The 25,660-nt window shown below is 47.3% G+C and overlaps 1 protein-coding gene across 1 annotated transcript in view; it reads left to right on the top strand.

Annotated features, from left to right (window-relative positions):
• Window positions 1-25,412, top strand: part of LOC140729223 (rhomboid-related protein 4-like) — a 36,664-nt gene extending 11,252 nt beyond the window's left edge. The window contains exons 3-7 of the mRNA XM_073048744.1: window positions 12,587-13,069; window positions 14,869-14,998; window positions 20,367-20,533; window positions 22,111-22,277; window positions 25,298-25,412. Coding sequence (XP_072904845.1) covers window positions 12,655-13,069; window positions 14,869-14,998; window positions 20,367-20,533; window positions 22,111-22,163 — 765 coding nt within the window. The 5' untranslated portion in view covers window positions 12,587-12,654 and the 3' untranslated portion in view covers window positions 22,164-22,277; window positions 25,298-25,412. The remainder of the gene's footprint in view (window positions 1-12,586; window positions 13,070-14,868; window positions 14,999-20,366; window positions 20,534-22,110; window positions 22,278-25,297) is intronic.
• The last annotated feature ends 248 nt before the right edge of the window (window positions 25,413-25,660 follow it).

The following is a 25,660-nucleotide window of genomic DNA, read 5'->3' as shown; positions in this document are numbered from 1 at the left end:
CATCCATGTATGTACCTATCCAATTTTCTCTTAAATGTTGAAATTGAACTTGTGTACACCACTTGTGTTGGCAGTTCATTCCACGCTCTCACAACCCTCTGAGTGAAGAAGTTTCTTCTCATGTTCCCCTTAAACTTTTCAACTTTCACCCCTAACCCATAACCTCTGGTGTAGTCCCTCCCAACCTCAGTGCAAAAAGCTTGCTTGCATTTATGTTATCAATACCCCTTATAATATGTCGTGAAATTTGTTGTTTTGCAACAGCAGTATATTTAATGCATAATAAAAACTACAGATTATTTGGAAGTTGAGTGAAGTTATTCCCTTTGGTTCAAGAGCCTGATGTTTGAGAGGTAGTAACTGTTCCTGAGGCTCCTGTACCTTCTTCCCGATGACAGCAGTGAGAAGAGAACATGGCCTGGGTGGTTGTGGTCCCTTTTGATGGATGCTACCTTCCTGCAACAGTGTTTCATGTAGATGTGCTCAATGGTGATGGACTGGGCCATATTGTAGGATTTTCTGTCAAGGGCAGTGGTGTTTCCATACCTTTCCTATCGTGTTAGCCATTGTCACTCTGGAAAAAGACACTGGCTCTTCACTCAATCCATAACCCACACGGTGTTACTGTCGACATCCATAATACGTGCTTTCGGGCTTTTCGGGAAAGGGGAGAAGCGAGAGTATCTGTGGTGGGAGGGGTCTTTGACTATGCTGCTGCTTTATCGAGGCAGTGAGAGTATAGACAGTCCATGGAGGGGCAATAAATTTATGAAAGTTGAGGTGGAAGTATGCTTAAGATGGCTCCTTGAAACCTTAACTCCCCTAAATAGATCACATGGAGGGTGATTGGGATTGAGGATTCTTGGTTCAGTTGATGGTAAAATTCTGTCCCATATAGCAGATGTACAACTTACTTCTTGTCCAGCCCTTAACCTTTCCCATCCATCTGGCTTCACCTATCACCTTCCAGCTAGCCTCCATCCCCTCCTAGCACCTTTTTATTCTGGCATCTTCCCCTTTCCTTCTCAACCCTGAAGTAGGGTCTGAGCTCAAAACGTAGATTGTTTATTCACTTCTATAGATGCTGCCCGACCTGCTGAGTTCCTCTAGCATTTTGTGAGTATTACGATGGTTATAAGATTCCTTGCCTGTCGAAGTCAGGGCCAATTGGCTATGAATCTGACAAAGGTTTTGCATGCCTGACGTTTTCAACAGCGGGAAACGATAGGAATATGGGCAAGACTTTCAGCGAGCCATCTCACAAAACATTGTGATGTCAGTGGCTGGAGCACAGTTGGATAAACAGGCCATACCTCCCCCTGCTGGCTGAGTGAGGAACATCTACTAGAAGATTAGACTGCACCGAGATGGGAAGTTCAGGATCAAAAGTTAAATCTATTTTTTATATTGGTTTTATTTGTTACAGGTACATCAGAACATGTAGTTTGCAATGTGCTGGGGGCAGCCCACAAGAGTTGCCCTGCTTCCGGTTCCAACATAAAATGCCCACAATTAACTATGGCGAATCCGTCGTTTTGGAATGTGGGAGGAAACCTACATGGTCACAGGGAGAATGTACTCTTACAAACAGCGGCAGAAATTGAACCAGATCTCCCAATCATTGACACTGTAAAAATGGCGTGGCGATCTTCGGCGATATTCTGTGGGTTTTAAGAGGGTGAAGGTTCATGGCCAGGAGTGGGTGGGGGATACAAAAGCCAGGCTGAAACGCAGAGGAATGAGTCCTCTTCTACCCAGCACCTTACTGGCAAATGGGATAACTTCACTTGCCCCACATGTTCCCACAAGCGATGGACTCATTGTCAATGACTTTTCATCTCATGTTCTCGATATTTATTGCTTATTTATTACTTATTTATTTTTGTGCTTGCCCAGATAGTTGTCTTCTGCACACAAATTAAACACCCAAGTTGGTGCGGCCTTTCGTTGATTCTGTTATGGATTTACTGAGTCTGCCCACAAGAAAATGAATCTCAGGGTTGTATATGGTGACGCATGTACTTTGATAATGAATCTTTCTTTATGCCAACCTCAACGCGATCATGTTATGGAAGATTTACTATCGCTGACACATGTCATGAAATTTGTTGTCTTGTGGCAGTCATACAGTGCAAGACATAAAAATGATTATACATCACAAGTAAATCAATTTTTAAAATGTGCAGAAGATGGTGGTGGACTTTAGGAGATCTAGGCCTCATATGGAGCCAGTGATCATTAATGGAGAATGTGTGGAGCAGGTTAAGACCTACAAGTATCTGGGAGTACAGTTAGACGAGAAGCTAGACTGGACTGCCAACACAGATGCCTTGTGCAGGAAGGCACAGAGGCGACTGTACTTCCTTAGAAGGTTGGCGTCATTCAATGTCTGTAGTGAGATGCTGAAGATGTTCTATAGGTCAGTTGTGGAGAGCGCCCTCTTCTTTGTAGTGGCGTGTTGGGGAGGAAGCATTAAGAAGAGGGACGCCTCACGTCTTAATAAGCTGGTAAGGAAGGCGGGCTCTGTCGTGGGCAAAGTGCTGGAGAGTTTAACATCGGTAGCTGAGCGAAGGGCGCTGAGTAGGCTACGGTCAATTATGGAAAACTCTGAACATCCTCTACATAGCACCATCCAGAGACAGAGAAGCAGTTTCAGCGACAGGTTACTATCGATGCAATGCTCCTCAGACAGGATGAAGAGGTCAATACTCCCCAATGCCATTAGGCTTTACAATTCAACCGCCAGGACTTAAGAACTTTTTAAAAGCTATTATTAATGCTTTTTGAGATAGTGATTTAGATGCATATCATATTTTTTACTGAGTTAAGTATTGTATGTAATTAGTTTTGCTACAACAAGTGTATGGGACATTGGAAAAAAGTTGAATTTCCCCATGGGGATGAATAAAGTATCTATCTATCTATCTATCTATCTATCTAAGAGGAATAGTAAGGTAGTGTTCATGAACCATTCAGAAATCCGGTGGTGGGGAAGAAGCTGTCCCCTAAACATCGAGCGTGGGTCTTCCGGCTCCTCCCTAATGGTAGTGATGAGCAGAGGGCATGTTCTGGATGGCGATGGACACTTCATTCTTGAGGCATCACCCCTTGAAGACTTCCTTGATGATGGGGTCTTGTGCCTGTGATGGAGCCCTCTGAAGCCTCTCTCAATCTTACATATCGGAGGCTCCATACCAGGCAGTGAGGCACCCAGACAGAATGCCCTCTGCCGTGCATCTGTAGAAACTTGCTACAGTCTTTGGTGGGCATAACGAACCTCCTCAAACTCCTAACGAAGTGTAGCCAATGTCAAACCCTCTGACAGAGGCAGTGGTGGGCTACAATCTCATCTCACAGCCAGAAAAATAGAACCGAACAGCAAAGAAACAGGCTGTTCAGTCCAACTTATCCATTCAACTCTTCCGCAGAAATTCCATGTTCAGCACATGGAGCATAGCCTCCCATCCCTAATCATCTAGATGATTTCTTAAACACAGTCAACAACCCAACTTCATTCGCTGTGCGAGAGTGGATGAAGCTGCTGAAGGTCTGGTTGCTGAGGACAGCACGTTTGGCCCATGTCCCTGTGAACCTTCCCTGCCCTCTGTTCATATACCAGTCCAAGTTTCAAACGTTAATGTACCTGCCTTTACCGTTTACTCTGACAGCTCATCCTACAGGGAACTGCCATCTGGGTGGTTCTCTCTTGGACCCCCATTGAATTTCTCCCCATCACCTTGGACCTATGTCCTCTGCTTCTGGGGGTGCAGGGGTGGGGAGGGAATTGTGCACGTTCACCCTGTCTGTGCTCCCATGATGTTGTTCATCTCTGTTAGGTCACCCCTCAGTCTCCTGGGCAAAAGGGAATGTGTTCCTGACCTGCCCGGCCGCTCTCCGTGACTCAGTCCCTTGGGTCCTGGCGACATCCTCGTGAATCTCCTCTGGAGTCTTCCATCTTAATTCCTTCTTTCCTGTGGCAGGGCTGGTGGAACTGAATACAATGCTCCCGGTGCAGTCTTAACTGATGTTGTGTCCCACTGCTGCGTGACCTCCCACCTCCTGTACTCAGTGCCCTGACTGATGAAGGCCAATGTGTGAAGCCCCCCATCACCATCTTGCCTACCTGTGACACTGCTCTGAGGGAACCTTGTACCTGAACTCCTAATGGTAGTTCTCAACGTCACCTGGAGTGCAAGAGTTCAGATGTTGCGTTGGGGTTGTGTAGGGCTTGCTTCAAAGTTCAAACTAGATTTATTATCAAAGTACATCTATGTCACCATATACAACCCTGAAACTTGTTTTCTTGCAGGCATACTCAGTAAATCCAACAACTATAATAGAATCAGAGTGCAAAAGACAACAATCCACGCAAATACAAAAGAAAAAGGAAGAGGAATAATAATAATAATAATAATAATAATAATAATAATAATAATAATAAATAAGCAATAAATATCGAGAACATGAGATGAAGAGTTCTTGAAAGTGAGTCCATAGGTTATGGGAACATTTCAGTGATAGGGCAAGTGAAGTTGAGTGATGTTATCCTTTCCAGTTCAAGAGCCTGATAGTTGAGGGGTGATAACTGTTCCTGAACCTGGGAGGTGGGGGTCCCTGATGACGGATGCTGCTTACCTGCTTTCCATGTAGATGTGCTCAGTGGTGGGGAGGGCTTTACCTGTGACGGACTGGGACATATCCACTACTTTTTAAGATTTTCCCTTCAAGGGAATTGGTGTTTCCATAACAGGCTGTGCTGTAACTAGTCAATATACTCTCTGCCACACATCTATGGAAGTTTGTCAAAGTTTTAGATGTCTTGCAGAATCTTAGCAAACTTCTAAGGAAGTGGAGATGTTGGTGTGCTTTCTTCATAATTGCTCTTACATGGTGGGCCCAGGACAAGTCCTATGAAATGATAACATCAAGGAATTTAAAGTTGCTGACCCTCTCCTCTTCTGATCCCCCATTAAGGACTGGCTCATGGACTTGTGATTTCCTCCTCCTGAAGTCAATAATCATCTCTTTGGTCTTGCTGACATTGAGTAAGAGGTTGGTGTTGTGGCACCACTCAATCTCCCTCCTATTTACTGATTCGTCACCACCTTTGATTCAGCCAATGACAGTAGTGTTATCAGCAAACTTAAACATGGAATTAGAGCTGTGCTTAGCCATAGTCATAAGTGTAAAGTACGTAGAACAGGGGGCTAGGCACATAGCCTTGTGGTGCACCCGTGTTGATGGAGATCATGGAGATGTTGTTGTCAGTCCGAACTCTCTGGGGTCTGCACACGAAGAAATCCAGGAACCAATTACACAAAAAGGTATTGAGGCTAAGGTCTAGAAGCTTATTGATTGATTTTGAGGGGATGATAGTGTTGAATGCCAAGCTGTAGTTGATAAAGAGCATACTGATGAATGCATTTTCACTGTCCAGATGTTCCAGTGTTGAGTGAAGAGCCAATGAAAAGGCATCTTGCTGTGGACCTGTTGTGCCAGTAGGTAAAATGGAGCAGATCCAAGTCGTTTCTCAGGCAGGAGTTGAAATGTTTCATCACCAGTCTCTCAAAACATTTCATCACAGTGGACGTAAGTGCTACTGGATGATAGTTATTAAGGCAGGTTAACATGTTCTTCTTAGACACCGGTATAATTGAAGCCTGCTTGAAGCAGCTGGATACCTCAGACTGCCGAAGCAAGGGGTTAAATATCTCAGAAAACACTCCAGCCAGTTTGTGGGGTCAAATTTATTCTGCCCTGTGCAGTCCTGGTCACCTATCCCCATGAAGATTTCAGTAAACTTGAAAGAATACAGAGAAAATTTGCAAGGAGGACCTACGTTATGGGGAAAGGTTGCAAAGGTTAGGAATTTAAGACCAAGAGTGCAGGAGAATGAGGGAGATCATAAGGAGGAATAAAGAATTAAGAGGGGTACAGATAGTGTGAATGCATGCAGGCCTTTCCTCCTCAGCTTGGATGAGACTCGTACTAGAGGTCATAGGTTAAGGGTGAAAGGTGAAAAGTTTAAGGGAACCTGAGGGGAAAGTTCTTCATTCAGAAGTTTATGTGAGTGTGGAACGAGCTGCGAGGTGGATGCGAGTTCAGTTATAACATTTAAGAGAAGTTTGGATAGGTACATGGATGGGAGGGCTATGGGGAGATATGGTCCAGGTACAGATCGATGGGACCAGCCAGAAAACCAGTTGATATGCAGTAGATGGGCTGAAGGGCCTGTTTCTGTGCAGTGATGCTCAATGACTCCGTGACACGCAGAAAGGTGGAGATCAACAGTGAAGAGGACTTGAGGACACTTCAAGCGGATATGGCTATGTTCAGAAAATGGTCAAAATCCTGACTCTAACCCAACCTCAGCAATGGAGCACTTCTTGCACTGCCATGGATATGTCCCTGAGCGTGCCTTTGACACAGTCTTCCCTTCACTACCTTGTTCAATTCATGTATAATTCATATTGTGTGTGTTGTCTGTACCTGCAAGTAATCAGAGTTAGGTTTAATATCACCAGTATACGTCATGAAATTTGTTAACTTTGCAGCAACAATACAATGCAATACGTGATAATAGAAAAAATACTGTGAATTACAGTAACTACATATATTAAATAGTAAAATTAATTTATGCAAAAGTGTTCATGTGTTTAATGTCCTTTCAGAAATTGGATGGCAGAGGGGAAGAAGCTGTGTCTGAATCATTGAGTGTGTCTTCAGGCTTCTGTACCTCCTCCCTGATGGTGACAATGAGAAGAGGGCATGTCCTGAGTGATGGGGGTCCTTAATTATGGATGCTGCCTTTTTAAGGCATTGCTCCTCGAAGAAGTCCTGGAAACTACGGAGGCTAGTGCCCATGATGGAGCTGACGAGCTGACTGAGTTCACAACTCTCTGCAGCTTATTCCGATCCTGTGCAGTAGCCCCCAACCCCATCCATATCGGGGGGAGGGGGTGGGGGGATGCAGCCAGTTAGGATGCTCTCAGCAGTAAATTTGTGAGTGTCTTTGGTGACATACCAAATCACTAAATCACTTGTGAGGTCAAGAGTCCATCTTATCATATGAGAGGACCATTCAATAGTCTTATAACAGTGGGGTAGAAGCTGTCCTACCTTGATGCTATGTATTTTCTGGCTTTTGTGCCTTCCGCTTGACGGGGGGGGGGGGGGGGTGTCCATACAGATTATTTCATAACAACCTTGCACTCAACGGCAGGAAGACCAAAGTACTGATTGTGGACTTCAGAATGGGTAAGATGAGGGAACACACACCAGTCATCATGGAGGGATCAGAAGTGGAGAGAGTGAGCATTTTCAAATTCCTGCATGTCAGCATCTCAGAGGATTTAACCTGGACCTAACATATTGATGCAGTTACAAAGAAATCATAACAGAGGCTATATTTCATTAGGAATCTGAGGAGATTTGGTATGTTACTAAAGACACTCGCTAATTTCTACAGATGTACCATGGAAAGCATTCTACCTGGTTGCATCACGGTCTGATATTGTGGGGGGGGGGGGCTACTGTACAGGATCGAAATAAGCTGCAGAGAGTCAGCTCTCTAAAAACTCAGTCTCTATAAACTCAGTCAGCTCCATCATGGACACTAGCCTCCGTAGTATGCAGGACATCTTCAAAGAGCGATGTCTCAAAAAGGTGGTGCCCGTCATTAAGGACCCCCCATCACCCAGGACATGCCCTCTTCTCATTGCTATCATCAGGGAAGAGGTACAGGAGCCTGAAGACACACACTCAGCGCATCAGAAACAACCTCTTTCCCTCTGCTATCCGATTCCTAAATGGACATTGAACCCATGAACACTACCCCACTACTTTATTATTTCTATTTTTGCACTATTTATTTAACTAAATACACACACACAACCACACAATATATAAAATGTAATATATAATAATATAGAAAAAAATTGTGAATTACAGTAAATATATATAATTTACTGTAGTTCACAATTTTTCATATATTATCATTGTACTGCTGCCAGTAAGACAACAAATGTCACGACATATGCCAGTGATATTAAACCCGATTCTGGTTTTGGTTCTAATCAGAAGATTGAGGTCGTACACTGGATAAGCAATAACGCATTGCGGAATCAAGTTTTTCAGAAGGGGCGCTATGGCAATGTACAGTTAGCATAACGCTTTACAATGATTGGAGTCCATTTCTTGCCACTGTCTGCAAGTAATTTTTGCGTTTTCTCTGTGACCATGTGGGTTTCCTCCAGGTACTCCAGTTTTCTTCCCACATCCCAAAAACGTATGGGATACGAAGTTAAGGGCATGCTATGTTAGCACCAGAAGAATAGGGACACCCATGGGCTATCCGCAGCACATCCTCGAACTGTGTTGGTCTTTGGCGCAAATGATATGTTTCACTGTATGTTTTGATGCTGTTGAGGGCCCCATCGGTCAGGGTTGACCATGGACGTTGCATCCTAACTGTCTAGGTATGTAAGCTAGGGCAGTAAGGATGCAATGTTGAGACTTTATAAAGCACTGGTGAGGACTCAGTTGGACTATTGTGAGCAGTTCTGGGCCAGTTATCTAAGGAAGGATGTGCTGACATTGGAGAGGGTTCAGAGGAGGTTTGTGAAAGTGATTCCAGGATTGAAAGGTTTATCATATGAGGAGCGTTTGATGGCTCTGGTCCTCTACTCTCTGGAATTCAGAAGAATGAGGGTGGATCTCATCGAAACCTATTGAATGTTAAAAGGCCTTGATGAAGTGGATGTGGAGAGGATGTTTCTTATGGTGGGGGGGGGGGGTCCAAGACCAGAGGACACAGCCTCAGAATAAAGGGATATCCATTTAGAACAGTGATGTGGAAGAATTTCTTTAGCCAGAGAGTGGTGAATAAAACATAGAGATTTACAGCACATTACAGGCCCTTCAGCCCACAATATTGTGCCAATCATGTAGCCTACTCTAGAAACTGCCTAGAATTTCCCTACTGCATATGGCTCTCTATTTTTCTAAGCTCCACGTACCTATCTAAGAGTCTCTTAATAGACCCTATTGTATCCGCCTCCACCACTGTCACTGGCTGTGCATTCCACGCATCCACCACTCTCTGTGTGAAAAACTTACCCCTGACATCTTCTCTGTACCTACATCCAAGCAACTTGAAACTATGCCCCTTGTGTTAGCCATTTCAGCCCTGGGAAGAAGCCTCTGACTATCCACACGATCAATGCCTCTCATCATCTTATCCACCTCTATCAGGTCACCTCTCATCCTCCGTCACTCGAAGGAGAAAAGGCCAAGTTCACTCAACCTATTCTCATAAGGAACATTCTCCAATCCAGACAACGTCCTTGCAAATCTCCTCTGCACTCTCTCTATAGTATCCACATCCCTCCTGTAGTGAGGCGACCAGAACTGAACATAGTATGCCAAGTGGAGTTTGACCAAAGTCTTGTATAGCTGTAACATAACCTCACGCCTTTTGAACTCAGTCCCACAGTTCATGAAGGCCATCACACCATACGCCTTCTTAACAGCACTGTGAACCTGTGCAACAGCTTTGTGTCCTATGGATACAGACCCCGAGATCTCTCTGATCCTCCACACTGCCAAGAGTCTTATCATTAATATTATATTCTGTCTTAAAATTTGACCTACCAAAATGAACCACTTCACACTTATCAGGGTTGAACTCCATCTGCCACTTCTCAGCCCAGTTCTGCATCCTATCGATGTCCCACTGTAACCTCTGACAGCCCTCCACACTATCCACAACACCCCAAACCTTTGTGTCACCAGCAAACTAACTAACCCACCCTCCACTTCCTCATCCAGGTCATTTATAAAAATCACAAAGAGGAGGGGTTCCAGAACAGATCCCTGTGGAACACCACTGGTCACCGACCTCCATGCAGAATACGAACCATCTACAACCACATTTTGCCTTCTGTGGGCAAGCTAATTCTGGATCCACAAAGCAAGATCTCCTTGGATCCCATGCCTCAGTACTTACTGAATGAGCCCTGCATGGGGAACTTTATCAAATGCCTTACTGAAATCCTTATACATTACATCCACTTCTCTCTCTTCATCTGTGGAACTTGTTACCACTGGCAGCTGTGGAGGCCAAGTCATTGGGCATACTTAAGGCAGAGGTTGATAGATTCTTAATTAGTCTAGGCATGAAGGTTTACAGGGAGTAGGCAGAAGATTGGGGCTGTAAGGGAAAATGGACCAGCTATGATGAAATGGTGCTGCAGACTTGATGGGCCAAATGGCCTAATTCTGCTCCTATATCTTATGGAGATATGGAGAGCAAGCTGTTGCCCATGTAGCAATCTCCCCCTCTCCACCCATCTGATGAACCCAAAGGACTGATACAGTTTGGCAGCAGTGGCTTCACAGGTGTTGAACTCAATGTAAGACTGCCTTAGGGACTCCAGCTCAATTTTCCTGCAGGGTTTACTCCCGAAGCCTTCCCCATGAGTGGGTATAGCCACAAGGCAGCAGAGGTTTGAGATCGGAGTTTTTCTTCTCCTAGATGAGCTGCCTACCACGGTTGATGAGCCCCATTTGCCCAAAGCAACTGATTTTAAGGTGCTAGTAGCCAGCCTTTGCCCCTGCTCTTGTCGGTAGAAATGGTTCCTCCAGGCTAAGCCACATGCGAAGGCCAGGAGCTGGATTTGGTTGTCATAGGCTACTTGAGGCGCACACCATTGGGAGCATTTAATAAGTAGTGGGAGCCTGTCCCCATTACCACCCCGGCTAGAACAACCTGAAGGAAGCTAAGGTTTCGAAGCACTTTTGACAAATAGAGCTAATGTTTAATCGTTACAGAGAAAGTGCAGTGCAGAGACACAGCACTTTCAGACTAACAGAGGGAGGGAGCTCCTTTGGTAGAGCCATATCTCTTCTCCCCTTTCCCATCGGGCAGAAGATACAAAAGTCTGATAACATGTACCACCAGGCTCAAGGGCAGCTTCTGCCCTGCTCTTATCAGACATTTCATTTTATCATGCAAGAGGTCCATTTAATAGTCTGTCACCCTTAGGCAAGGTGTAGCACCTGCTTAGCCCCACCCCCCCCACCACCAATCAGGGTCAGGTGAAGCCATGAGAGCAGGTGGTGGATGGTCGTATATCATAAGTCTGGTTTTGCAACCGCTGACACCAGGCAGACGATCTCTGAGGAGTATTGATAATGGCTGAGGTCACTCGTCTTGTAAAGACACTGTCCAGGAGGAGGCAACGGCAAACCACTTCTCTGGAAAAAGTTTCCACGAACAATCATGGTTGCCCATGTCATCCAACATGGCACAAAACGAACGAATATGTAAAAAGATGAAGTCTTGATCTCCTGGTCTACTTCATCATGACCCTTGCAGCTGTCTTCCTGCATTGCACTCTCTCTCTAACTGTAACATTCTATTCTGCATTCTGGTTTGCTTTACAATACCTCAAAATATTTGTGTACACAATGGTACACAAATGGTCTGGATGGTGCTTGTTGGGCCGGTCAGGCCTGATAACACACCATATAGTGTCATAGAAAAGTACAGCACAGAAACCAGCCCATCAGCCCATCTAGTCCATGCTAAACCATTTAAACTGTCTGCTCCAATCGATCTGCAACAGGACCATAGCCCTCCATACCCCTTCCATCCGTGTACCTATCTACCCTTTCCTTAAACATTAAAATCGAGCTCACATGCCCTGGCAGCTCGTTCCACACTCTCACCACCCTCTGAGTGAAGAAGTTTCCCCTCATGCTCATCTTAAACTTTTCACCTTTCACCCTTAACCCATGACTTCTAATTGTAGTCACACCCAACCTCAGTGGAAAAAGCCTACTTGCTTTTACCCTATCTGTACCCCTCATCATTTTGTATCCCTCTATCAAATCTCCTCTCAATCTTCTACATTCCAAGGAATAAAGTCCTAACCTATTCAATCTTTACTTATAACTCAGGTCCTCCAGACCTGGCAACATCCTTGTAAGTTTTCTCGGCACTCTTTCAACCTTATTTACATTTTTCCTGGAGGTAGGTGACCAAAACTACACACAATACTTCAAATTAGGCCTCACCAATGTCTTATACAACTTCAACATAACATCTCATATCCTGTTCTCAATACTTTATGAAGGCCAATGCTCCAAAAGCTTTCTTTTTACCCGTCTAGCTGTGATGCCACTTTCAATGAGTTATGTAGAGTACCTGAATTCCCAGATCCCTTTGTTCTATTGCACTCCTCAGTGCCCTACCGCTCACTGTGTAAGACCTGCCCTGGTTGGTCCTACCGAATTGGGCAGTAAGAGCTCAAAGGGCCTGATACCATGTTGCATCTGTAAACCAGGGGCTCCCAATCTGGGGTCCACGGACCCCTCAGTTAATGGTAAAGGTCTGTGGCATAGAAACAGTTGGGAACCCCAGCTAAACAAATATTAGAACGAGCACTGGAGGAACTGGTGAGCTTTTTTGGCTGCGGTAGAACCAGGACAGGGTATTTATTGTTGATGTTCACTCCTAGGAACTTGAATTTCTCGATCATCTTTGTCACCTTACTTAGCTTCCTCTGATCTCCTGGTGTTGCAGGGACTGCAAAGGGCACGGGGAGAGAGGTACTCAGCACCAGGAGGACAGGCAGCTCCAGAAAATGACTGATGGAGGAATTTCTGGGCAGCTACATCATCTTCCTCATCCTGCTCTTCACTGAAACCAAAGGAATCCCTCCCGCCACCCTCGCTCTCATCATTCTTAACATGTTCATCTTCCTGGCGCCCGAACTCAGCGTGGGCGACGTCTGCCTCAGCGTCACCACCACGATCTACGGGCGCGAGTGGCAGCGGCTGCTCCTTGCCCCCCTGCATCATATCGACATTGATCACCTGGGCTTCAACATGGTCTCACTGGTGTGGAAGGGCAGCAGGCTGGAGCGCCGGATCGGCAGCGCCCGCTTCATGATCTCCGTCTGCGTCTTCGGCCTGCTGACCGGCCTCATCTACCTGTCCATAAAGGCCGGCCTCTCCCACCTGCTCAACGAAACGTTCAACACAGACTGCGCCGTGGGATTCTCAGGTACTGCGGACACCGGCATGGGCTGGTGACTGTGACCATTGACCCGGGGTCTGGGAGGGGAAGGTCACAATGGGTACCTAGCTGTGGGATTCTCAGGTGGTATGGGCCGAAGTGCGGGTTGGTGACTGTGACCATTGACCCGGGATGGGGGGGTGGGGGTGGGTGGCGGGAGGAGGATACAATGGGTATCTAGGAAATCATGGGGTTGGGTGGGGTTTGGGGAGGGTTAGGAGGGGGAGGAGAGTAGGGGGAGAGAGGAAGTGCTAGAGACAGAGGAAGAGAGGCTGGGGGCAGGGAAGGAGAGAGAGAAGGAGAGAGCAGGATAGAGAAAGAGAGAGACAGATAAAGGGAAAGAGTGGGAAAAAGAGAGGGGAAGATATAGAGAGAGAGAGAAAGAGGGAAGGAGAGGGAGGAGGGGAGTGAGGGAAGGGCAGAATGAGAGGGAAGAAAGAGAGAGAGATAGAGATAGAGTGAGTGTGTGTGTGAGATTGGGCGCAGTTTGCACGTTCTCACCCTGACTTTGTGAGTTTCCCCTTGGTCCACAGGTACACCAGTTCCTTCCCACATCTCAGTGTCGTGCAGGGTCAATGGGCTAATCAACTGCTGTGAATTGCCCTCCCTTAGTGTGTGGGTGAGGGGTAGAATCTGGGGGGAATTGATATGAGATCAGTGTGGAGGAGTTGGTGACGGTTGGCACAGACTTGATGGGCCAAAGAGCCTGTTTTCCAATAGAGATCCTCGTTCTGAATAATTCGGACTCTGAAAGCACACTCCACCTCAATAGAAATTCAATCATCAAGAAACAGATTAAAGTTAGTCAATTGATAAATTGGTTAATATTTTTCACATGAACCAAGGTCCACAAGAGATTCTTGAACAACACACATGAGATACCGGAGTAACTCAGTAGGTCAGGCAGCATCTATGGAGGGGAATAAATATGCCGTCTATTCCATCACATCAGTATGTTGCAATAGCACAAGGGAATTGCAATAACAGAACTGAGTGTTAAAGTGACAGAGAACGAACAGTGTACAATGTCCATAACCAAGTAGATTGTGAGGTCTTATCATACTAGAATACTCTTCTAATAGTGGGGTAGTGGGTTCATTCAGGTTGTTATAACATGGGGGAGGTAATGGGGTTAAGCTCCCACTACCCATTAAATGCTCCCATTGGGGAGCGCCTCAAACAGCCTCTGACCACCAAGTCCATCTCCTGGCCTTCACATGGGGCTTAGCTACTAAGCCCAGTGGAACTGTTTCAACTGACAGAAGAGGCAAAGGCGGATTACTGGCGCCTTAAACCATATTTCTTTGGGCAGATGGGGCTCAACAATCATGGTTGGCAGCTCACTGAGGAGAAGAAAGACTCTGATCTCAAACCTCCACTGCCTTACGGCTAAACCCACTGATAGGAAGGGTTCAGGAGTAAATCTGGAGCTGGAGTCCCGAAAGCAAGTTGAGTTCAACACTGACTGACAACTCCTGCGAATCCACTGGTTCCAAACTGTCTCGGTCTTTGCCATAGCTTTGGATTCATCAGCTGTGTGGAGAGGGGGAGCCTGTTGCATGGGTAACAGCTTGCTCTCCATATCCTACTGTCCTGGTTTGCATATCACATAGGAAACATCCATGGTCGACCCCAACCAATGGAGGTCCTCAGAGTGAGTGACAGAAGCTGTCCTTGAGCCTGGTAGTACAAGCTATCAGGCTTTTGTATCTTCTGCCCTTTGGGAGAGGGGAGAAGAGGGAATGCCCAGCAACAGTTTCATTGGCCTCCTCTTGTTTCTCCAACAGGAATCCTTTTTGCTCTAAAGGTGATTAATAATGGCCACTGTTCGGATGGAAACATTCCAGGGCCATTCCAGATCAAGAAACGAGACGCTTGCTGGGCAGAGCTCGTCTTGATCCACTTACTCTCTCCAAGGTAAAGTGTCGCCCTGAGTGACTGGGATGTGGGTTACACACACGTGACATTGCTGGGAGGTGGGAGTGACCAGGATGGAGGACAGGAGGACATTGCTGGGAGGTGGGAGTGACCGGGATGGAGGACAGGAGGACATTGCTGGGAGGTGGGAGTGACCGGGATGGAGGACAGGAGGACATTGCTGGGAGGCGGGAGGTGGAGAAGTTCTCAGGAGACCAGAACTGGAGGAGTGACGAGTGGCACAGCCGCTGCCTCCCAGCTCGAGACCCCCACCTCTGGCACTGAATGTGTACGTGCATGGTGCAGTTTGCATGTTCTCCCTGTGACTGCATGAGCTTTCCCCCAGGTGACCTGCTTTCCTCCCACCTCACAATGATGTGCAGGGCGGGTGGGTTGATCGACCGATGTAAATTGCCCCCTAGTGTATGAAGGCGAGGTAGCATCTAAGGGTGGGGGGGGGGGGGGTAGGGAAAGTTGATGGGAATGTGGGGAGAATATAAACCGTGATTGGTGTAAATGAGTGGTTAATGGCCAGCATGGAATCAATGGGTTGAAGGGCCTGTTTGTGCTTTCTATCTCTCTAGGGTGGACAGAGGGGTGGAGATACGTCTCTATCAAAGGAGGTGTAAGGTGCTCCTTTGCTCTGCTAGCCTGCAGGTCACCCTTGGGCAAGGTGTAGCACCTGCTTAGACCCCCCCACCCCAATCAGGGTCACGTGAAGCCAAGGAAACAGGTGGTGGATGGTCATATGAGCAGCCTGTGCATATCATAAGTCCTGGTTATGTGACCACTGACGTCAGGCAGACAATCTCTGAAGAGTATCGATAATGGCTGGGGTCGCCCGTCTTGTAAAGTCACTGCCCAGAAGAAGGCAGTGGCAAACCACTTCTGTGGAAAAATTTGCCAAGAGCAGTCACGGTCATGGAAAGCCCCTGATCACCCACATCACATGACACAGCACATAACGATGATGATGATGATGTCTCTATGACTATAACGATTTTAGTATAGAGACATTCATATGGACAGGAAAGGAATGGAGGGTTATGGGCTGAGTGCAGGTCAGTGGGACTAGGTGAGAGTAAGCGTTCGGCACGGACTAGAAGAGCCAAGATGGCCTGTTTCCGTGCTGTAATTGTTATATGGTTACATAACACAAGTGATAGTGGGAAGGTGTGGGATAGGAGGGAAATGGGGAGAGGAGCCAATGGGAGGAGTATTATTATCATCTAAAGGGGAAAGCCTGGAGCTGAGTGATGTTATGAGGAATCTAGCTTAAATCACAGGTCAGCAGGCAAGTTCACCAGGTAGGAAACAAGTCAAGTGGTATATTGGTCTTTATCGCAGGGGTGTTGGAGTTCAGAGATACGGTAGGATTCAAGAATGTCATTTCCTGTGCACAAGTGTCAGGAGAGCAAAGTAATTGTTACTCTGGATCTGACGCAGCACAAAAAACTCAGTAAGATAAAGAACACAACAATAAAAAACATAATAAATACAAATACTTAAGATAGTTTATCTACATAGATTGACTGTATGTCCATAAAGCCTTCCTGTCCGCTGCAGTGCAGTTTCTGTACCAAGCAGAGGTGCAGTTTTTTAAGAGATCACATCTGGAGTCTGGACACATGTTTCATCCTGTTCTGTAAGTAAGGATACTCTGGCACTGGAGATGGTCCAAGGGAAATTTACTGGCTCAAACATGGAAAGAGACCCCTGTCCCAACTCCAGTTTCAAAGGAAATTGGGTAATTCCTTAATGTTTAGGAGAATGAGAAACATTCTGACTGAAACACCTCAGACCCTGAGGGGATGTGACAGGATCGATATGGAGATATTTTCTATAGTGGGAGATTCTCGAATGTGGGGACAAAGTTACGGAATGGGACACTTATCACTGAGGTGTGCAGGAACCTCTGAATCGCTGGGATACTCCACACCCTGGGAGCTGTGGAAGCCGGATAACTGGGAGGTGTAAATAAAAAGACGGGAACTTTATGAAGATTGGTGGAATGCAGGTGATGGGGAACTGGCACAGAAGGGGAAATGAGAACGTGGACAGATAGGTTAAGGAATGGTGTGGCAGGCTCCTGCTCATCCAGGTAACACTGAGTGCTTAGGACTGGTTGGTCACTGTATAACACTGGAGTACGGTACCGGTGGGGACGGGTCTGTCACTGTATAACACCGGGGTACGGTATCGGTGGGGATGGTCTGTCACTGTATAACATCGGGGTACGGCACCGGTGGGGATGGTCTGTCACTGTATAACACCAGGGTACGGTACCGGTGGGGACAGGTCTGTCACTGTAGAACACCAGGGTACGGTACCGGTGGGGACGGGTCTGTCACTGTATAACACCGGGGTACAGTACCGGTGGGGATGGTCTGTCACTATAACACCAGGGTACGGTACCGGTGGGGACAGGTCTGTCAATGTATAACACCGGGGTACAGTACCGGTGGGGACGGGTCTGTCACTGTATAACACCAGGGTACAGTACCGGTGGGGATGGTCTGACACTGTATAACACTGGGGTACGGTACCAGTGGGGATGGGTCTATCACTGTATAACACCGGGGTACGTACGGTACCGGTGGGGACAGGTCTGTCACTGTATAACACCTTGGTACAGTACCGGTGGGGACGGGTCTGTCACTGTATAACACCTTGGTACAGTACCGGTGGGGATGGTCTGACACTGTATAACACTGGGGTACGGTACCAGTGGGGACAGGTCTGTCACTGTATAACACCTTGGTACAGTACTAGTGGGGACGGGTCTGTCACTGTATAACACCAGGGTACAGTACCGGTGGGGATGGTCTGACACTGTATAACACTGGGGTACGGTACCAGTGGGGATGGGTCTATCACTGTATAACACCGGGGTACGTACGGTACCGGTGGGGACGGGTCTGTCACTGTATAACACCTTGGTACAGTACTAGTGGGGACGGGTCTGTCACTGTGTAACACCGGGGTACGGTACCTGTGGGGACGGGTCTGTCACTGTGTAACACCAGGGTACGGTACCGGTGGGGACAGGTCTGTCACTGTATAACACCGGGGTACGGTACCGGTGGGGACAGGTCTGTCACTGTATAACACCGGGGTACAGTACCGGTGAGGATGGTCCGTCACTGTATAACACCAGGGTACAGTACCGGTGGGGATGGTCTGTCACTGTATAACACTGGGGTACGGTACCAGTGGGGATGGGTCTATCACTGTATAACACCGGGGTACGTACGGTACCGGTGGGGACAGGTCTGTCACTGTATAACACCTTGGTACAGTACCGGTGGGGACGGGTCTGTCACTGTATAACACCTTGGTACAGTACCGGTGGGGATGGTCTGACACTGTATAACACTGGGGTACGGTACCAGTGGGGACAGGTCTGTCACTGTATAACACCTTGGTACAGTACTAGTGGGGACGGGTCTGTCACTGTATAACACCAGGGTACAGTACCGGTGGGGATGGTCTGACACTGTATAACACTGGGGTACGGTACCAGTGGGGATGGGTCTATCACTGTATAACACCGGGGTACGTACGGTACCGGTGGGGACGGGTCTGTCACTGTATAACACCTTGGTACAGTACTAGTGGGGACGGGTCTGTCACTGTGTAACACCGGGGTACGGTACCTGTGGGGACGGGTCTGTCACTGTGTAACACCAGGGTACGGTACCGGTGGGGACAGGTCTGTCACTGTATAACACCGGGGTACGGTACCGGTGGGGACAGGTCTGTCACTGTATAACACCGGGGTACAGTACCGGTGAGGATGGTCCGTCACTGTATAACACCAGGGTACAGTACCGGTGGGGATGGTCTGTCACTGTATAACACTGGGGTACGGTACCAGTGGGGATGGGTCAGTCACTGTATAACACCGGGGTACGTACGGTACCGGTGGGGACGGGTCTGTCACTGTATAACACCTTGGTACAGTACTGGTGGGGACGGGTCTGTCACTGTGTAACACCGGGGTACGGTACCTGTGGGGACGGGTCTGTCACTGTATAACACTGGGGTACGGTACCGGTGGGGACGGGTCTGTCACTGTATAACATTGGGGTATGGTACCGGAGGGGACGGGTCTGTCACTGTATAACACTGGGGTACGGTACCGGTGGGGACGGGTCTGTCACTGTGTAACACTGGGGTACGGTACCGGTGGGGACGGGTCTGTCACTGTATAACACCCGGGTACAGTACTAGTGGAGAGGGGTCTGTCACTGTATAACACCCGGGTACAGTACCAGTGGAGATGGGTCTGTCACTGTATAACACCGGGGTACGGTACCGATGGGGATGGGTCTGTCACTGTATAACACCGGGGTACGGTTCCGGTGGGGAGGGGTCTGTCACTGTATAACACCTGGGTACAGTACCGGTGGGGCGGGACGGGTCTGTCACTGTATAACACCCGGGTACAGTACCAGTGGGGCCAGTCTGTCACTGTATAACACTGGGGTACAGTACCGGTGGGGACAGGTCTGTTACTGTATAACACCAGGGTATGGTACCAGTGGGGACAGGTCTGTCACTGTGTAACACCGGGGTACGGTACCAGTGGGAATGGGTCTGTCACTGTGTAACACCGGGGTACAGTACCTGTGGGGACGGGTCTGTCTCTGTATAACACCAGGGTACGGTACCGATGGGGATGTGTTGTTACTGTATAACACTGGGGTACGGTACTGGTCTGTCACTGCATAACACTGGGGTACGGTACCGATGGGGATGTGTTGTTACTGTATAACACTGGGGTACGGTACTGGTCGGGACGGGTCTGTCAGTGTATAACACCGGGGTACGGTACCGGTGGGGACGGGTCTGACACTGTATAACACCAGGGTACGGTACCAGTGGGAATGGGTCTGTCACTGTGTAACACCGGGGTACAGTACCTGTGGGGATGGGTCTGTCTCTGTATAACACCAGGGTACGGTACCGATGGGGATGTGTTGTTACTGTATAACACTGGGGTACGGTACTGGTCTGTCACTGTATAACACTGGGGTACGGTACCAATGGGGATGTGTTGTTACTGTATAACACTGGGGTACGGTACTGGTCGGGACGGGTCTGTCAGTGTATAACACTGGGGTACGGTACTGATGGGAATGTGTTGTTACTGTATAACACTGGGGTACGGTACCAATGGGCTCGGGAGAATGGATCTGTCTCTATATGTCTACTAACAACATAACTCTCAAGTCCCTTACCATACATGTCACTGTACTTACTGTCTCTGAATTTAATATCTGCAGAGCGTTGAATTGTTCTGCTCTAGACGGCACCGGAATTGTTACAAATGAACTGTAGAGACTCTTTTCTCTTTTGTGTCCAGATCTTCGTTTGTTGGCCATCTAGCAGGCATCTTGGTTGGTTTAGCTTATATGAAAGGTCCCCTCAGAATGATCATTAATTGGTTTATGGGCAAAGAACACGTTAATGTGCGATTTTCAGAGTGCTGCCTCGTGCAGAATCTCCGACTGGACCAGGAGCCTATCAGAGGTGGGATCATCAATGTTGTTCGTTTCACACTGCTTCATGATGGAGAGTTTGCATACCTTACGAGGCCTGGGGCATTTTCTGAGTTTACCACCTGCCAGACCAATGGGTGGATCGTGATTCCTTGATCCTCAGGGCTGGTAGAGTGGTGCAGAGGGTAGAGCTGCTGTCACACCACCCCTAGAGACTCGTGCTTCATGTGGAGATTGCATGTTCTCTATGTAGTTATGTCCACATACACTATGACCACATGGGTTTCCCCAGAAGCTCCAGTTTCCTCCCACATCCCAACGACTTAAGTGAATCACCTGCCGTAAGTTCCCCTTCGAGAGTGTGGTTTTGGTGGGAGAATCTTTGGGGAGAGTAGGGAGTGAATAAAATATAATTAATTTCATGGGCAGGGTAGCAGAGCTGGAAGGGTCTGGGACAGGGCCGAATGGCCTCTTTTGGTTCTGGACCAATGCTAATGGGCACTCCAGCTGGACAGGGAGCTCAAGGGTGGGCAGCAAGGACTTCACGGTGGTGTGGCTTGATACATTTTTTCTGTAAAACGCCAATAATTCACTGTCCAACCGATATGAAATTCCAGTAGTATGGTACCATTTGAACTGTCGGAGGCTCCAAATCCTGCACTCCCTTCCCACTTACCAGGACCCCATGTCCCAGACTCCCTTTACATTCACTGGGACCTTGGTTCCCGCTCCATTTAAACCCTCTGGGACCCCACCTCCCGCTCCCTTTATACCCAACGGGAACCTGTTTTCCACTCCTTTAAACCTGCTGAGACCGTGTCCTGCTGCCTTTAAACCAGCTGGGACCCCATCTCCCCCTTTAAACCTGCTGGGACCCCTTCTCCCACTCACTTGAAATCCACCAGGACCCCTTCTCCTGCTGCCTTTAAACCCACCGGGACCCCGTCTCCTGTTCTCTTTAAACTCACCAGGACCCCATCTCCCACTCTCTCTCGCTCCCTTGAAACTCACCAGGACCCTGTCTCCTGCTCCCTTGAAACCCACTGGAACACCATCTCCCGGTCCCTTTAAGTCCACTGGGACACCATTTCCCACTCCCTTTAAACCCACCAGGATCCTGTCTCCTACTCCCTTTAAATCTGCCGGGACCCCATCTCCCACTCCCTTTAAGCCCACCAGGACCCCATCTCCTGCTCCCTTTAAACCCGCTGGGATCCTATCTCCTGTTCCCTTCAAACCCACTGGGACCCTATTCCTCACTTCATTTAAACCTGCTGGTCCCGCTTCTCCCATTCCCTTAAGACCCACCTGTTCCCTGCGCTCTTTAAGCCCTCCAAAAACCTTAACTCCTGCTCCCTTTAAACCCACCATGACCCCGTTTCTTTCTTTCCCTTTAAAGTTAGCGGGGTCACTTTTGATTTTGAGTGACATCAAAATTAAAACTGACGTATTGGAATAATGTCCAGCAGTGGAGAAAATCTGCTCTTCGCGAGTACCACATCCCAGAGTGTGACGGATTATCAGAGTTTTATTGTCTGGGGAGGCAGGAGGAAGCTTCGTCAGGCATTAGACAGAGATGGTCTTGCTGATTCTTACCTTGTGTTGCAGAGTATGAGTTGGTGGCTCCACCCAGGCACCGGAGACAACGCAAGAGGCATTAGAAGACTTTACCTTCCACCCTATTCCCCACAACACCCCCTCTGCCTCCCGGGGGCTTCCACAGACCAAGCCTGCGCAGCTCCCTGCCAACCCAGACAGAGTGCTCTGGAAATCAGGTGAGTGTAGCATAGGCCCAACAGTTTTCTGAGCTGAGTGCCTCTCTGAACCTGTGGCATTAGGATTAGGAAGGTTCTCGCACTATCTAATTGTCAGCCCAGGGGAGGAAACTAAAGGACCAATGTTTTAGACCGTGACCTCATCCAGCAACAGTGTCGAATACGGAAGTTGGGAGGTCATGTTGCAGCTGAGCAAGACGTTGGTGAGGCAGTGCGTTTCTGGTTGCCCCCGGGTAGTAAAAATGTCATTAAGCTGAAGAGAGAGCAGAAAAGGTTCACAAGGATGTTGCTGAGAGTGGGGGACTTGAGTTAGAAAGGTAGGCTGAGACTTTTGGGTGGCAGGGTGGAGATAAGGTACTCTTTCCCTCCACTAGCCTGCAGGTCACCCTTGGGCAATGATTAGCACCTGCTTAGCCCCCCGTTTGGGGTCACGTGAAGCCATGGGTGCAGCTGGTACATATCACAAGACCTGGTTATGCAACCACTGACACCAGGCAGACAATCTCTGATGAGTATTGATAATGGCTGGGGTCACTTGACTTGTAAAGACACTGTCCAAAAGGCAAAAGCAAACCACTTCTGTAGAAAAATTTGCCAAGAAAAAATCATGGTCATGGAAAGACCATGATCACCCACGACATATGATATGGCACATGATGATGATGATAATTTGCAGGATTTACAGTGGCAAGATTGGAGATATAATGGACAGTGAGGAAGGCTATCAAAGTTTGCAGCATGATCTGGACCAGCTGGCAAATGGGCTGAAAAAATGGCAAATGGAATTTAGCGCAGACAAGTACGAGGTGTTACACTTTGGCAGAACAAACCAGGATAGGTCTTAACACAGTGAGCATAGGGTGTGTGATAGAACAAATGGATCTGGGAATACAGGTCTATTACACGTTGAAAGTGGTGTCACAAGTATATAAGGTCATAAAGAAAGCATTTGGCACATTGGCATTCATACAACAGGGCATTCAGTACAGGAGTTAGGATGTAAGGTTGAAGTTGTATAAGATGTTTGAGAGGTTGAATGTGGAGTATTGTGTGCAGTTTTGGTCACCTACGTGGGCCAAAGGACTGCCGTGCTCTGACCCAATGCCAAAGTCTTTGGGATGTGGAAAATTCCAATATTCCAACAGTAGTGTATAGGAAAAGCCAGTCTGGAGCAGGAACCCCTGTAAAATGAAATGTTAAACTGATGCATCCCTCCCCCAACCTCCCTACTCCACTATCTTAGGCTCGCATACACCATCGCCCTTTGCTTGCATATTAAACAAGAGCAAGCGAGGTCCCCTGGTGGTTGGAGGCCAGTATTGGTCCCATACTTCAAATAAAACATGTGCCCAACTTTCTCATTGCTGCCTCCTCCAGGAGTTCTCTTTCAGAGTTTAGAAGAATAAGAGGTGATATTATTACAACATACAAGGTCCAAAGGGGATACGACAGGGTCGATTCAGAGACACAAGATATTGCAGATGCTGGAATCTAGAATAATAAACCACTGGAAAAACACAGTAGGTCAGGCAGTGTAGATGGTGGTTGATACTTCAAATCAAAATCCTGAATCAGCTGTGGAAATATTTCCACCAGTGGGGCAGTCTCCACTGACAGGACAGAGCTACAGCATTAGGGGGTGGTCATTTCACAGAGAGAGTGATGAATCTCTGCAATTCTCTACATGGGTGTTTGTGGAGACTTGTTCATTACAAGTGGTTATGGACTTGGTGGCCATTTTATTAGGTACATGAGTGGAACCGGTGTGGTCTTCTGCTGCTGTAGTCCATCCGCTGCCAGATTTGGCGTGTTGCACATTCAGAGATGCTCCTCTGCACACCACTGTTGTAACACATGGTTATTTGAGTTACTGTCACCTTCCTGTCAGCTCGAAACAGTCTGGCCATTCCTCTCTGACCTTTCTCGTTGAGGAGGCATTTTTGCCCACAGTGCTACTCACTGGGGTTTTTTCTGTTTTGCACAGCATTCTGAGTAAACTTTAGAGACTTTTGTGCATGAACATCTCAGGAAGTTAGTATTTTCTGAGCTACTCAAACCACCCTATCTGGCACCAGCAATCATTCCATGGACAAAGTGACTTCATTTCTTGCCCATTCTGATGTTTGGTCTGAACAACAATGGAACCTTTTCACCATGTCTGCATGCTTCTGTGCGTTGAGTTTATGCGGTGTTGCTTGTTTACAGCCACGGAGAGAGGCGTTGGAGTGCTGCCCCCAGTGTTTGGTCGGCCCATGACATGCTGTATTGTGTTCATCTGCAGACTGCTTCAACGTCCATGGACTCAGAGCTTTGGACCATATATTTTTAATTTTGTTTTTTTTTTACACTGTTCTTTGTAAACTCTAGAGCAACCTTTTTTATGCCACGGCCCTTACCCTTAACCCAGGGGCCCATTGACCCCAGGTTGGCAACCCCTGATCTGGAGACTGTTATGCATGAAAATCCCAGGAGATCAGCAGTTTCTGAGAAACTGAAACCACCCCATCTGGCACCAGCAATCAATCCATGGTCAAGTCATTTAGATGACATTTCTTCCCCAGTCTGATGTTTGGTCTGAACAACATCTGAACCTCTTGACCATGTCTGCATTCTTTTATGCTTTGAATTGCTGCCTCACGATTGGCTGATTAGATTATTGCATTAACAAGCTGAACAGGTGTACCTACTAAACTGGCCACTGAGTGTAGATAATCTTTTTTTAAGGATCAGGGAGAACTGGGGAGATGAGGCCCGGGGTGGACCAGCCTTGCAGTAATAGGACAGGCTGGAGAGGCCAAATGGCCTACTCCTATTTTGGGTTCTTTATTCTTACTGGAATTCATTACTTGCTGAATCTTCAAGAGTGGCTTCACCTTGACAGGATTTCACTGGAGCCTCAGTACTTTGAATTGGCTTGAAGTTAAGACAGGTACCACATAAATGAAAGTTCTTAAATTGTGCATTGTGCCCACATTTAAATGGTATTTCTGAAAAAAATCTTTTTTCAAATTGTTTTTAAGTGACTTCTGATGATTCTGAAGCTGATGAAATGTCAACGGAGTGGAAGAAATGGAAGATTATCTTAATCAAAGAATTCATTGCCATTGAAACTAAATTAATAAAGATTATTACTGCAGAAAATATTGATCAATTAACTTGTTTCAAGTAAAATGCCATTTTCTTAAGATTCAACCCCTGTAGTTTAAACCATAATGTATTTTGAACTGTTTGTAATTTCAGCAAGGAAGTAGGGGGAGGTTGGGGTTAAATCATAATTTAAAGTTTGCAGAAGTGATTCTTAGAAAGTAAAAAGGCTGTGGGAAGAGAGTGGATCAGTGGGATTAGTTTGGGGACTGATACAGGTCTGTGGGGAGAGAGCGGGG

The sequence above is a fragment of the Hemitrygon akajei genome, chromosome 6, assembly GCF_048418815.1.
Source record: "Hemitrygon akajei chromosome 6, sHemAka1.3, whole genome shotgun sequence".
Classification (NCBI taxonomy): domain Eukaryota; kingdom Metazoa; phylum Chordata; class Chondrichthyes; order Myliobatiformes; family Dasyatidae; genus Hemitrygon; species Hemitrygon akajei.
Note: the sequence above shows the minus strand (reverse complement) of the source record. Positions and strands in the feature narration are given on the sequence as shown.